Source organism: Passer domesticus, chromosome 25 (genome assembly GCF_036417665.1).
Source record: "Passer domesticus isolate bPasDom1 chromosome 25, bPasDom1.hap1, whole genome shotgun sequence".
Taxonomy (NCBI): Eukaryota; Metazoa; Chordata; class Aves; order Passeriformes; family Passeridae; genus Passer; species Passer domesticus.
This window is the reverse complement of record NC_087498.1, coordinates 4,409,278-4,423,582: the sequence shown is the minus strand read 5'-3', so window position 1 is coordinate 4,423,582 and position 14,305 is coordinate 4,409,278. Positions and strand designations below refer to the sequence as shown.

Sequence of the window (14,305 nt, the reverse complement as noted above, 5' to 3'; positions counted from 1 at the left end):
TGATGGGGGTGGCACATCCCTGTGGTGGGGGATCCTCTGGATTTTTGGGAGTGGGAATAAAGCGCTGCTCAGCCGCGATTTGGGGTTTTCCAGGGTGGTTTTTTTTGCTGAATTGCTGCAAAAAAATTCCAACTTTTAGCCAGCAGCTGGTGTTTAAATCCAGGGGGTCACTGCAGGTTTGGGGTGCAGGGAATGGAGGGAAAGGATGGGAAAAGATCCTTGCAGACACGGCAGAGTTCCACACGGAGAACCCAAATCCATGCAAACCTCCAAGCAGGGATGTCCTGGGAGAAGCAAGGGGACAATCCTGAGCTTGGCCCCCCACAGGAGCTCCTTCCAGCTCTAAATCCACAGAAAAGGAACCATCCAGAAAATCCAGCTGCTCTGGCGTTGTTTGGGGTTGTTTCATGGTGCAAAAAATACCCCAAAAACTGCAGCCTGCTGCAGACGGACGTCAAAGAAACGGGGAGGAATAAACAAAAATAAGACTTGTTTTGGAGAAGGAGCAAACGGGACTTTTTTGGGAGTTGGGGAAGGGTGTGGAGGGGGAGGAGAGGCACTTTGCTGCCCTGGGAGAGATACCATTCCATAAAACATGTGATCACATCTCAAATATATTGTGTAATCCTCTATTATTAGGGTATTTAAGATAAAAACGAGGCCGGAGCACTTAAGTGAAACTCATCTCTCTCTTCACTTCCCTGATTCATATTTAATATTTCACTGAGGACAAATGCAGGAGCAGTTTTTCCCTTCTTCCCCCTTTTTTCTCCCCCTTTTTCCTACTTTTTTTTCCTCTTTTTTCCCTACTTTTTCTCCTCTTTCTCCCCCTTTTTTCCTCTTTTTTCCCTTTTTTCTCCTTTTTTTTCCCTTTCCCCCTCTTTTCCCCCTTTTTTTTCCATGGGGTGGGATTGTCAGGAGGGTGTTCCTTGTCCTCTTAATTAGTGGGGCTGGATTTAACCCCTCACCTGTGAGGATTGAGGAGTCAGGAGCAGAGGAATAAAATCCAGGAGCACTGGAGCAGGGCAGAACAGCTGGGGCTGGGCCACAGACACGGAGCTGGGTGTAAAAAGGGCTTTTTTTTTTTCATTTTCCTGTGAGGAATTGTGTCATTTTTGCGTTCATTTGGATCTCTTGGAGCCATTTGGTTCTGGTTAAGCAAGGCCAGGGCTGGGCTGGTGGAAGTGCTCCTCAATATGGCATCATTTACTGTTAATATCCAGCTAAAAATATCCCTGTGTGTTGTTTTAATGGCTCTAATTCTGGAATGTGACGATGTCATTTTTATGAGGTTAGTGTAAAAAATCTTCCTTTTTTTTTTACCATTTTTTTCAGCCCTTCCCAACTTCTCTCCATCCTCCAAAAGGATTGGAGGGAAAAGAGAAGATAAAAATTCTCGTTCTCCCTCTTTCCATGCAAAGTTCTTGCTTTAATGGAATTTTTCAGGTGTTTTTTTCTCTTTTTGGGAGGTAAAACACCATATAAAGCTCTGATCCAGGTGGAAAATCCCTCAGCTGATTTTGGGCAGCTCTTCCCAGCTGGGGCATCCAGGCTGGAACTAAAAACTCCATTCTCATAAAGTGAAATATCTGTTAAATGAGGCACTTTCAAATACCCCAAGCAAGATGTTCCTTTGTCCTGGGATTATTTTGGATTGATTTTTATGGGGGGAGGCTGTGGCTCCTCCTTTTCAGAAGACCCATGGATGTCTCCATAATTTCCAAACTTTGTTTTTTTGAGCTCTTGACCCATTCCTTCCCAATCAAGAGGCCTTGGAGGGGCTCTGCTGGGGCAGGTTTTGAGGAGGAAAAGGCAGGGATGAGGATTAATCCCACATTAATCCAAGGTGTGGTGTGAGCAGCTCTCCCTGGGCTATTCCAGGGCTGCAGCCAGGTTTGTTTTGGTTTTTTTCTGGTGTTTCCCCATGGCAGAATGGGAGTTTGTGGTGTTTACCATGGAAAAGGCAGCCAAAACCTGCCCTTGCTGGGGTCTGCAGAAGCATCCAGCACATCCAGGGGTGGGTGTGTGGAACCCCACAGGCTGGAGGGGCAAAAATCAGGATAATCCTCAGGTAGGCTGGGTGGAAATTGGAAAAAGGGGCTGGAGGATGTCTGGAGTTGGGGATGGTTCAGAGAATTTGGGGATGTGGGGTCTGGGGGGATCCTGGGAGCAGGGTGGGATTGATCCCAGCATGGCTGGGCTGTTCACTGACCCCTTCCCCATCCCTCCCACCTCTCCCTGCCATCCCAGGTGTGTTCCACATCCCAAAGAAGTTCTGGGCCTCCCCCAGCATTGTCCAGGTCCCCATCCTCTTCCTCATCCTGGAATGTGCTGCTCTTGGGGAGGGCAGAGCCAAACCAGCCCTGGCTGTGTCTGAGACAAAGTTTTTATGGGATCATCTGCAAACTTTTTCTGGGGTCATTTGCAAACTTTTTCAGGGATTATTTGGTGATCAGAGGCAGTTTGACACAAAGAAATCATTCTGGGTGAGGTGCTGATGACTCCTGGATAACACCAGGCAATAGGATATGGGTTGATTTTTATTTATAAATAATTTTCCCTCTGGTTCACAGAGGTAAAATCCCATCTACTCCCACAGGGAAACTCTTCCTTCTCCTTCCCACCTCCTCAGCCCCAAGGAGAGGCTCTGACTGACACTTCCCTATGGAAAACCTTCATCCCTCCACCACCAGGCTGCTCCTCCTGCCTTGTTCGGGCAACAAATGCAGCTGACAGGTGGTTCTGCATCCCAAAATCCCATCCTGGGTGCTCCACGTGCCCTGTCCAGCCCTGCAGCAGGTTTCATCCCTGTCTGAGGGATCCTGGAGCAGGTTTCCATCCCTGTCTGAGGGATCCTGGAGCAGGTTCCATCCCTGTCTGAGGGATCCTGGAGCAGGTTCCATCCCTGTCTGAGGGATCCTGGAGCAGGTTCCATCCCTGTCTGAGGGATCCTGGAGCAGGTTTCATCCCTGTCTGAGGGATCCTGCAGCAGGTTTCATCCCTGCCTGAGGGATCCTGCAGCAGGTTCCATCCCTGTCTGAGGGATCCTGGAGCAGGTTTCATCCCTGCCTGAGGGATCCTGGAGCAGGTTCCATCCCTGTCTGAGGGATCCTGGAGCAGGTTTCATCCCTGTCTGAGGGATCCTGGAGCAGGTTTCATCCCTGTCTGAGGGATCCTGGAGCAGGTTTCATCCCTGTCTGAAGGATCCTGGAGCAGGTTTCATCCCTGTCTGAGGGATCCTGGAGCAGGTTTCATCCCTGTCTGAGGGATCCTGGAGCAGGTTTCATCCCTGTCCGCAGGCTGAGCCCAGCTTGGGATGCAGAGGGGACAGAGGCAGGGAGGGAGGGGGCAGCTCCGGGCGCTGCCAGAGAGGCCCCTGTGTGCAATTGTGAGGCCACGTCGGGTTTTTTTCCCTGTAAATCTTTGTAATTTCGTGCTTCAGAGCACACCAAAGTGAGGGAGCCAGCGGGGAGTGAATTAAATTCCCCCCTGAGAGGCGGCGCGGTGGGGCCGAGCCGGGCGGGCGCTGGGGGCTCGCTGGCACCCCGGGCCGGCCAGGCCTGGGGTTTGGGAAGGGAAATTCCAGGAGAAGACTTGGGCAGCACGTTTTGTGTGCTGGAAAAGTCTTGTGAAGCACTTTTTGTGTGCTGGAATTCTCTTCCAGAGGCTTTTCCCCCCTGTGTTTTCCATCCCTGCTGTGCTGGTTTTGGCAGGCCGGGGCAGGGGCCTGCCCTCGCTGGGTCTCCTCTGTGAGGTGGTGCTTGCAAACATGGCAGCAATTGCACATGGAGAAGCCAAATCCGTGGAAAACTCTGCTAAAAGACACTTGGAAAAGCAGCTAAAGCTCAGGGATTTGCTGTGGGGATGGGGGTAAAGCCCAGTGCTCCAGCACCCATCCTGGTGGGAGCCTCGGGCCTGAGCTGCTGCCGAGTGGATTCCTCCACCTTGGCTTTTAACTGGAATTACTGTTTTCATTTCCAAAAGTAATTAAAATATCAGACCTTGAGCTGTCATAACTGTCACAGGGTTTTTGTGCTCGCATTACCGATGCACATCTATCCCTGGTAATAACAGGGAAAATAAAATGCCCTGAAGAAAAAAGAAAACATTGGGGCTGAGGCAGCTTCGGGATCAGCACCATGGGATTTTTCCATCAGTGATTCCCAACAGTGAATTGCAGTTTGTCCTCGAGGATCTGAGTTTTGAGTTGTTTGGATAAAGGAAGTTTGGAAGTTATTTCCTTGTGAGATGGGAATGCTGGAGCTGGTGGGGATTTTGGGAAGAGGACAGGATTGTCCCCATGGGGGTTGAGGGTGTGCTGGTCTGTACTGGTGTGGCAGGAGGGAACACCAGGGAGCATTTCCCTCTTTGTACATCAAACCCATCCCGTGAGGGAAATTATGGAGAATGAACCAGAGGAGGAGGAGGGAGCCTTCCTCATGCCCACCCCTGTGTCTCTCTTGCAGGCTCTGCAGGTGGCTCGGCAGTTCCTGCTGCAGCAGGCCACGGGGCTCAGCTCCCCCAGCAGCAACGAGGGCAAGCAGCCGGCGGTGCAGGTGAGCCCCGAGTGTCCCCTGTCCCCCCACTCCTGGGAAGGGCTGGGCCACAGCTGTGGGACAGCACAAACTCCTGTCACCTCTGTGGATGGAGCACTCCAGGAGTTAAATCCTCTGGAAATCTCCAGGAGTTTCTTGGGAGGTTTTTTTGTGTGCGGGAATGGTTGGGGAGGGGAGGTCACTGTGTGTCACCACTTTTTGGGACAGTGTGTTGGAGACAGAGTTTCCCAGGGTTGGAGCATCCCAGGGTTGATGCTGGCTGCTGTGAGGGTGGCACAGGGCTGGAAAAGGGAATCTTTTGGGCTGGAGCCAGGGCAGGTCCTCCAGGATGGGACAGAGGCCCAGCTGGGATGGGGATTTGTGGCACGGGCAGGAAAATGGGCTTTGGGTTGGCGCATCCTGCTCCTGTAGGGATGGGGAACTTCCCCTTTGCTCCCCTTCTCTGCCAAAGGAAAAGGGCAGAAAATGGGCAGGAGAGGGGTGAAATCTGGAGAGAGAGGGAGGCAGGGAGAAGCAAAGCCCAGGCGATGGGAAGTGACAATTTAAATAGCTGTGCGGAGGGGCTCTCCCTTCAGGCTAATTAAATTTATCGGAGAACAGCAGGTTACCTTATTAGAGCCACGTGGGTTTAATTAACAAAGGAAAGTAATTAGCACAAGCACTCTCAGAGCTGGAGGTCCTGCCTGTGCCAGGCTGAGCCGGGTGGCAGCAGGAGCCAGGCTGGGATGGGCAATCCCGGGATCCTCTCCTGGCTTGGAGTGCCAGGGCATGGCTGAGCCATCCAGCAGCAGATCCCAGGGCTGCCGGGGGTCAGGAGAGCCCAGAACCCCCCAGACTGGGAAACAGCAGCTGGGTGGGAGCAGTGGGAATTAGTCAGGGCTCCTACGGCACAAACAGGCGGCTTTTTCCAGCGGTGCCGGCAGGAAGGAAATGCAGTCACTGCATGGAAAATGTCTGCAGAGGACAAAGGCGGCGAGGGTGAAGTCAGATTCCGGTAACCGGCGCCTCGCTCCCCTCCGTGGGTGTGTGTCCCTGCACTCCTCCTCCTCCTCCTGCTGCTGCTGCTTATCCCTCCTTGCTCTGCCTGGTATTCCCGGCTGGATGCAGCCGAACATCCCGTGCTGCTCCCCAGCCTCCCCTCCCTGCCTGCCCATCTGGCCAGCGGCTTTCGCCGGAGCGAACTGGATCTCTTTTCTCTCTCCCTCCCTCCCCTCCTCCCTTTTTTTCTCTCTCCGTGTTGCAAAAAGGACTTGTGAAAGTTGTAGACGTGAGTCAGAAATAGCTCATAACTCAGCAGTGCCTCCCCCCGCGGCCCCGCCGGCAGCTGGAGCGGGATCTGACCGAGGGGAGATAGGGGATTAAGCAGACTCCTTTGAAAGGAAGTTTATCTAAGGCACCGTGGTGTGGATGAGACTGGCCAGGACGGCTGCAAGAGGAGGAGGAGGAGGAAGGCTGGATCCCAGCACAGCCCTCCTTGGCTTGGAGGCAGCAGAAAGCACAGCAAGATGGGAATGTTTGGGAATTGGGGTGTCCTTGGGGGTGCCAGCCCGGGTCGCAGCCTGTGTGCAGCCCCACAAGTTTGGGAATGGATTTCCACATCCATGGGGAATTTTGTCTCCACTCAGCTCTGTGCCAGCTGGGTCCTGGCCCCCAGTCCTGGGGGAATCCTGGAGCAGGAGGGTCCCAGTGCTGGCAGGGAGAACAGGAGACCCCCGTGCTTGCCCACACTATGCACTGTCCTTGTCACCCCACTGATGGGGATGTGACATTTTTGGGGCACCGAGCCAGCAGGATTAATGACGTTCCCGACAGCCTGAGCTTAAAAACAAGCAGGGAGCTGCTGGACTCAGCAGCATCTTGGACTGGGGTTTGTTTTTGGAGTAGGGACCCTCTTCCCACAAATGCCTGGAGGTGTGTGTGGACAGTCTCATGTTGTTGCTCCAGTTACATCTGCAGGAAAGGAAAAAAAAAACCCAAACCCTCTTGTTTGGGTGTTCTAAAACATTTAAAAATAGGTTTATCACTTTACAACTTTAAAACTCTTGGAAACTTGGTGCACACTGACAAAATGTTGCTTTTGGGGTCTTTTGGTGTTGCAGGGCGTTGTCATTCTGGGATGGTGGGAGCAGCAGATCCCCCTGGGATCCTGAGGGGATCCAGGAAAACCCGAGGGAGGAGGTGCTGGAAAAGCAGCACCCCGAGTTGTCAGTGGCACCTGGGAATGACAGGGTGCCCTCTTTGGGTGCCCTCTTTGGGTGCCCTCAGAGCTGCCTCTGCTGGATCAAGTGGCTGGAAGGGGAGAGGGGCTGGAGGGCACCCGGGGAAGGGAGGAGAGGAGTTTGGAGCAAACTGCGGGAAATTGCTTTTCTTTTGTCTGCTGCAGCGGGGAGGGCAGCAGAGCGGAAAAGTGTATTTTGTTGATTTGAAACTTGAGTGAAATGGGTAATGAAGACAGATCAATACCAGCCCTTCTGAGTTGCCTCTCTGAGAGAAAAAAATCCAGCAGCAGCCCGTCCGTCTGGGCTCGCTCCGAGGTTTTTCCATTTGAACTTGGAGCATCCCTGTCTGTCCCTGCTCCATCCCAAAGCCCCCAGCTCTGCCAGCCTGGTGCCACTGCCACCATCCCACTCTGGGATCGGTGTTTTGGGTTCACAGAGGAGCAAAGTCACTTTAATCCCTGTAGAACATCAGTGACAGAGCAGTGCCAGCACCCCGTGCTCACAGAGGGGATGTAGGGACCCTGCCCAGGTGGTGCTGGGGGGACAGGGGCTCGCTGAGGAGAGGGCTCAGTGCTGTCACCTCTGCTGCCACTGTCCCCAAGCAGCGACTGGAGCCCAGCCAGGTGTGATTGGGGCCTCCCCAGCAGGAAGGCTGCGCTAACAAGGATGTGCTAATGAGGATGCTCTAACGAGGATACACATTGGGCTGAACATGCCGGGGATTGATTCCTCCTTTTCTTCACAGGAAGCTGAACATCAGTGCCTGGTGTCCTCCAGGCTGGTGTCCCCTCACCTGCTCACCCTGCTGCCACCCCACCCCAGGCCCTCGAGCCTTTGGTGCTGGGGCTGTTCAGAGCATTCCTAAAATTGTTCCTAAAAGCACCCACAGCCTCAAAACCCAGCCTGGCACGTGGGGCTGAGCTTCATTTCTCCTCTGACCCTGGGCAGATTTGAGTGCATTGGCTCATCCCAGCCTGGTGAGGTCCAGAGGTGGCACAGCACAGCAGTGTTTGGGTGGCCCTGTGCCACCCCTCAGGGTTTGTAAGCCATGCCTGGGGTCACCTCGGTGTCAGTGGCATCACTGGCTGGCCCCGGGCACTGGGAGCACTCCCAGGCTGTCTGAGCCAGCTGGATCTTGGAGCTCACCCAGGGATGTTGAGTGCAGGAAGGGAGGCCGGGATGTGCCAGGAGGATTGGGGTTGCTCTTGTCCTGTGAGAATTGGGTGCTCTGGGGTGGGATTTGCTCAGCCCCTGCCCTTAAAACAGCACAGCTTGAAGCTGCTTTTGGTGGTTGTTTCTGTCCTTCTGTTCCCAGTCTCCTCAATTTGTTTCTGTTTGGTTTGGATTTGAAAAGAGTGGTTAAAATTAGAAAAAAACAGCACAAACATGTTTTCTGCTGTTTCCAACTGGGAGTTAAACCCCAAGATTGGATCAGAGCAGGGACGTGCAGCCCTGAGCTCTGTAGGAAACCAGGATCACCCTCTGGAGAGAGAGAGGGGTGCTCATCCATGATCCCAGAGCCAGCAGGGATGGGTGGACGAGGTCTGGGCTGTGAGGTTGAGCATGGAGCAGGAGCTGCCCCTTCCTGTCGTGGCAGTGACGTGTGGCCCTTGGGGACGCGGTGGCTCCTGCGGTGACCTCCCAGCCCGGGTGACGGCAGAGCAGGGATGTTTGGAGGCTGATGGAGGATGTCCCCAGGCCGTGCCAAGCCAGCTGTCCCCGGGGTCAGGAGGGCACCGTCCCTCTGATGACAGAGAGCCAAGGCCGCCGAGCCGCGGCTTCCCCCGCTCTGCCTTGTGCCTGGGAGTTCAATCCTCTTCCCGTAAAAACAACCCAAAAAAAAATCTAGGAAAAATTTCTCAAGAGCCTCGCTCCCCATCCTGCCTCGTTCCACACAGCCAAGTCCTGCTTCCCTCAGCTGGCTTTGGCTCAGGGAGGGAATATTCCCTGGAATACCTGCCTGCTTTTCCACCCACTGCCTGCTGCTCCCGCCCCGTCCTCTGGCACGGGGATTACAGCCGGGCCCGCCTGGAAAAGCAGCCCCTGGAGATGCTGCTGGCCGGCCCGAGCAGCGCCGGGTGTTTCTGGGAGCAGCCAGAGCTGTTAGTAAGCAGTTTCTGCGGGGTGGCAGCCGGCCAAGGCGTGAGTCAAACCCTTCCTGACTCGGTGTCTGGCAGATGCCAGCTCGTGACGCGTCGGGCTGGTCCCCAGCCACCGCTGCTGCTGCTCCGGGGCCGCTGCCGGGACCTGCTTCCCGAGGGATGTGCTGGCTGCAGGAACATTTCCTGGCTGCTCCCATGCCTGGGGGTGGTGGCAGCTGGGTGACACTCGCCCCTCAGCTGGGTGGCACTCACCCCTCACAGCCTCTGTGCTGCTCTGGTGTCCAGGGCTGGTGGCAGCTGGGTGACATTCACCCCTCAGGTGGGTGGCAAACACCCCTCACAGCCCCTGTGCTGCTCTGCCTGGCACCCTTCAGCTCTCATGTTGACCACCTGCATCCCAGATTTTGAGGCAGTTGCTGCCCAGATCCTGCTGTTATCCGGGGATGCCAGGCTGGCATCATATGCTGAATCTTGTCACTGAGGGCCATGGTTGCAGGTTAAGGGGTGTCCAAGGGTCATCCCTTTGGGGCTTTTGGCCAGGTTGGGATGGACATTTCCAACCCCATTTCCATTCCCATCTCATTTTACCAGAGCAGCAGCTCTCCCTGTCCCCAACAGAGGCAGCTGGCACTGTCACCAGAGCTTGGGACAGAGAGCCCCCAGCACTGGGGTTTGCTGGCCCACATTGGGGTCAAGGCAGTGCTGGAACATTCCCAGCACCGGGGCGTGGGATGAATGGGAGCAAAACCTCCTGTAAGTGGGAATTTCCTCTTTTACTAAAAGTTGCTGCTTTCCCTGGAAACCTTAACTGGGAGAGGAACGTTTTCCGCACTGTAGGGAAATTCACGGGAACCAAGGAAGCAGCAGAGCTCAGATGCCCCTCTCAAGTTCACCCCGTTCCCACCTCACCCCCACATGGATCCGCCACCATTTCTCCGTGTCAGCTCCACATCCGAATGCGGGGGGGGTGGGGGGGGAAGAAAAAAAAAAGCCATTTAATGCAGACAAAGGTTGTATGAAAATATAATTCTGCTTTTGTTAGCAGCCATCAAACTCTAAAAAGCGTCACTTTTGTTTTCTTGTAACATTGTGAAAACCTCGTGTCGGATCGAGAGCTGGGGCCCTCTCGACTAATCGCCTCTCCTTTGTGTTTTTAGATTATAGGGGCAATTAGTGTTGTCAAAACCTCTGGCAATTCTCTTTGCTCTTGACAGGGTGTCAGTCCGCTGGGCGAGAAATGGAAGGTGTTATAACTCTCCGGTAATTAGGATGCCTCCGATTTGAAAATGCCAGCAAACGTGTTCGAGGGGCCGCGGGAGGGGGCGGGGAGCCCGCCCGGGCTGGGGGGGATGTGGAGGAGCAATTAATTAGGGGCTCTCATTCCGAGCACGTTGCCGGCTGATGAATTGGCAGAGGGAAATTAGCGGCGCACCTCGCTCTCCTCGCCAGCTTCCCTCCTGCCCAGATGTTCGCCCAGGGCTTGGCACAGCTGGCTGCGAGCACCTGGGTGCCCGAGCAGCAGCTCTTCACTGGGTGCTGGTGCCACGGGGGGCTCGGGGCTCTCTGGTGGGTGCTGGAGCCTTGCAGGGTGCTGGGGCTCATTCCTGAGCTCCAGCCCTTGGGTGGGAAGTCGGAGGAGTTAATCAATAGCTCTGCCACGGAGGTGGCTGGAGGGGGAAACGCTGGTGACAAACAGAGCTGGCCCCGTGTCCGACACCTCCCTGCAGCAGAATGCCTGAGTAAATAGATAAGGCTTTGCAATCTCCCTTGAAGGTCAGCTGGACACCCATCACAGATGGGAGGGACTGCACGGGGCCACCCTGTGGTCCCATCCCCGCTGGAGTGGCTGCAAGGGCTCCAGGCTGGGCAGTCTGGGGGTCCTGGGCAGGGGGACTGGCAGGAACCAGGCTCTCCGTGGGACTTTGTTGGGTTTCTCTGCTCTTTGAGGTCCTGAGATCCTGGGCTGAGGGGCTGAGGAGCTGTTTAGTTTGGATCAGAACCAGGTCCTTGGCTCCTGGCTTGTGTCTGCCCCATCCCGCGTGCCAAGAGCTGCTGCCTCTTCCTGGGATCCCCTGGAAGAGCTTGTGGCTGCTGGTGGCTCCTGACCAGCAATTCTTATTTGCTTTCCCAGGAATATGGAGGGTTGTTAAATTCCAGCAAGGCCCTAACCCTGCCCAGAGCCTCGGGAGGAGCTTTGGGCTGGTGGGATCAGTGGAAAGCTGGGATGAGGCAGCTCCTGATGGCTCCATCGGGCATTGCTCCACCTGGGCAGGACCCAGCAGGGCTGGGATCCATCACTGACACCTTCCCAGGAGCTTTGCCCGGGGTGTGGACCCGTGTTTTGATAACCAAAGGCAGGGGCTGGCAGGTTCCCTCAGCCCTCCCTCCTCTTGGCACAGTAAATACAGGAGTTACTGGTGTCAGCTGGAGGTAAAGCTTTGATGTGTCTGGAGAACCCCGTAACCTCTTCCTCAGTGCTCTGCTCTGCAGAGTTATTTGGGTGATCAGTATCTTCCCACTTCCCTGGCGTTTCCCTCCACCCTTCCCATGCTCCCAGCAGGGGAGGGAGCTGTGGTTTGATGCCCAGCTCCCCCAGCTAAATTGCATTTAAAGAAGAGCTCATGGTTTAGGAAGCTTCATCCAGATGCCAGCAGCACCGTGGGACATCTCCCTGCCATTGCCATGTCCCAGGGGACACACAGTGGCTTCATCCAGAGGAGTGGGGGACATGGAGGATGCTCTGGGGGAGGCACTGTTGGCGTTTGGGGCAGGTTTTGTAGGTCTGGGCTGGGAGTGGTGACATGTCCTTGCTGTCACAGGTCCCCGTGTCCGTGGCCATGATGTCCCCGCAGATGATCACGCCGCAGCAGATGCAGCAGATCCTGTCCCCACCCCAGCTCCAGGCCCTCCTGCAGCAGCAGCAGGCAATAATGCTGCAACAGGTAACGCTGCAGCGGGGCTGAACCCAGCCAGGCAATTCCCACCCGGCTCTGGGAATGCTGGAGTTTGTTGGAGGCAGAAAAATGGGTCCTTTCCTCCTTCTGCTCTCCACTCATTTCCTTTGGGATTCCCAGCACGTCCAGGGATGAAAAGAGCTGCAGGTGCTGACAGTGCTGGTGCTGCCACCCTGAGCCAGGGTCTCAAAACCTGCAGAATTCCTGCTCAAGGGTTGGTCTGGGGCTGCCCAGCTCCTGGGAAAAGCCAGGGTCGGGGGGGATGCTCTTGGCTGGATGTGCCCCAAGCAGAGCCCCCGTGGCCACTGCTGGGCTTTGGGCAGGTGCCTGTGTCCAGCTCAGAGCTGAGGTTTGTTTCTCATGGCCCTGCTCGGCTTTTCCAGAGATTTTTAGTCAGATGGGGAGGGAAGAAAAAGGAGGAGAAAGAAAAAAAAAGCAGATTTCCACTCTGAAACAAAATATGTCTGCTTGGGTAAACAGCTCCCGGCAGCGGGAAGGAGGGAGAGAGGGAGAAACCCCACAAGCATCCTCCACACCCTTCCTCCTGCCTCCAGTACCTGTTTACTCCAAACAGCCTGATAAGGATTCAAGGTTGGCCCCAGGGAAAGAACAAAGGGTAAACACTACCCTGGGTGGGTCCTTCCACAAGCCTCTTTGGAGCCGGATAAAGAAACACGTTTGACTGCAAATTAAACAACCCAGGCCGGAATAGCTCACATTCTCCACCGGCAGCAAACCAAACATCACACCTCTCACCCCTGACCCAATGTTCCTGCTCCCAGCCCGGCCACTCCGCAGCTCCCTGGCTCGGGCTGGCTCGGGGGTAAACAGCCAGCCCCTCCAAACCTGTTCTCAGACACAAACAGCCCCTGGCTGCTGGCAGCCCCGAGCTGATAAAGGCTTCCCGGCATCCCCAGGGACATTCCTGAGCCCCTGCGAGGGGGCTGGGGGGGTCTCACTGACCTCCCCGTGCCTTTCTCCCCCTCCCTGCACGCAGCAAATCCATCACCCACAGTTTATTCAGGGGCCAGGGTGGGAGCTGGTGGCGATGCTGGCAGGTCCCAGCGCTGCCTGTGGACACTGGGACCCTCTCTGGTGGCTCCCTGTGGATCCAGGGGGTTTATTCTGGTTTTAATGGCCCAGCAAACAGCTCTGCTTTGATTTGAGGGGCAGTTCTGACTGCAGGGCTGAACCCCCAGCTCTCACAGGGGTTGTGGCTGCTCCTGGTCCTCCCCAGCTGGGACCCCTGCTGGCTCTCCCAGCACTTGTCAGGGGTGTTTTGGGGTCCCACCATGCCAAAACTGGGGTTTCCCCACCCTGAAATGCTCTGTGGTGTGCCAGAGCACCCCAGCCTGCTTTTCTCTCAAGGGACAGCGGGTTGGCATTAAAATAAACATCACGGTGGGCATTGGGGGTGTTTGGGGGGCTTAAGGCCCATGGGGATGCAGAGCCCCTGGCAATGCATGCCCAGGGTTCCTCTGCTGCCCTGACTGCCCTGGTGAGTGCTTTCCCTCCTGTCCTGCACCGGGTGACACAGGGAGCCTGGCCTGGTGACAGTGCCAGGAGCTGGCGTGGCCGTGGCAAAGCCTTGGCGCCGGGCACGGGGTGGTGAGGTGGGCACGGGGTGGTCCCACTGCTGATCCCGTTGCTCTCTCCCCTTCCCAGCTGCAGGAATACTACAAGAAGCAGCAGGAGCAGCTTCACCTGCAGCTGTTGACCCAGCAGCAAGCCGGAAAGCAGCAACCCAAAGAGGTGAGCTCACCTGGAGGGCACCGGGCTGGCACCAAAGTAAAGGGGCACCAGCACAAAACAAGTTGTGGGACAACCCCCAGGGAGCCCATGGCAGTGGCACATGGGACATCCTGCTCTGGGGGTGACCAGTCCAGTCACTGGGAGTTGCTGTTCTTCCTCCTTTTGCTCCTCCTCTTCCTCCCTCTGTGTGATCTGGTGCATCCACAGGGTGTGGGGCAGCACTGGAGGGGCCACTGGACCCTCCCTGGTGACAGGGACAGTGCCATCCCCCCAGCACAGAGCAGGAGCTCCCCAAATCCCCCGTGGTGGGACCAGAGAAGGCTCAGCCAGCCCAGCCCTGCCAGGCTCAGCTTGGGCAGCCCAGTCCTGGCTGAGCTGGCACTGCAGTGCCCTGGTGAGTGGGCAGGGCTGGTCAGGTGGCAACCAGAGCTGGGCTTTTCCTGCCAGGAAGGGCAGCTCTCCAAAGCCCAGGGAATGTGGCAAACAGCAGTGATTGATCCCTGCCAAGGGCTCTTCCAGCAGGAGCCTGAGGTGGGCAGGGCTCTGAGCCCCCAGGATCACCAGTGCTGGGCAGCTCAGTGCCTGGTGCAGACCCATTCTGTGCCCCTGTGGTTGCAGCAATCTTGCAGAACCCCCTTTACACAGCAGGTTTTGCCCCCAGGGCACAGTGATGCCCCCCAAGGGTTGTGGCTGTGTTTTGGTCACACAGAGGCTGGGGACAG

General features: G+C 55.9%; 1 protein-coding gene across 6 annotated transcripts in view; it reads left to right on the top strand.

Moving 5' to 3' along the window:
* FOXP4 (forkhead box P4) overlaps positions 1-14,305 on the top strand; it is a 58,470-nt gene that overhangs the window by 21,552 nt on the left and 22,613 nt on the right. For 5 of the 6 annotated variants that reach the window (XM_064398997.1, XM_064398994.1, XM_064398999.1 and 2 more), the window contains exons 3-5: positions 4,467-4,556; positions 11,697-11,819; positions 13,497-13,583. In XM_064398997.1, coding sequence (XP_064255067.1) covers positions 4,467-4,556; positions 11,697-11,819; positions 13,497-13,583 — 300 coding nt within the window. Of the gene's footprint in view, positions 1-887; positions 1,292-4,466; positions 4,557-11,696; positions 11,820-13,496; positions 13,584-14,305 lie in introns of those variants that run through there. The other variant, XM_064399000.1, reaches the window with a different exon arrangement.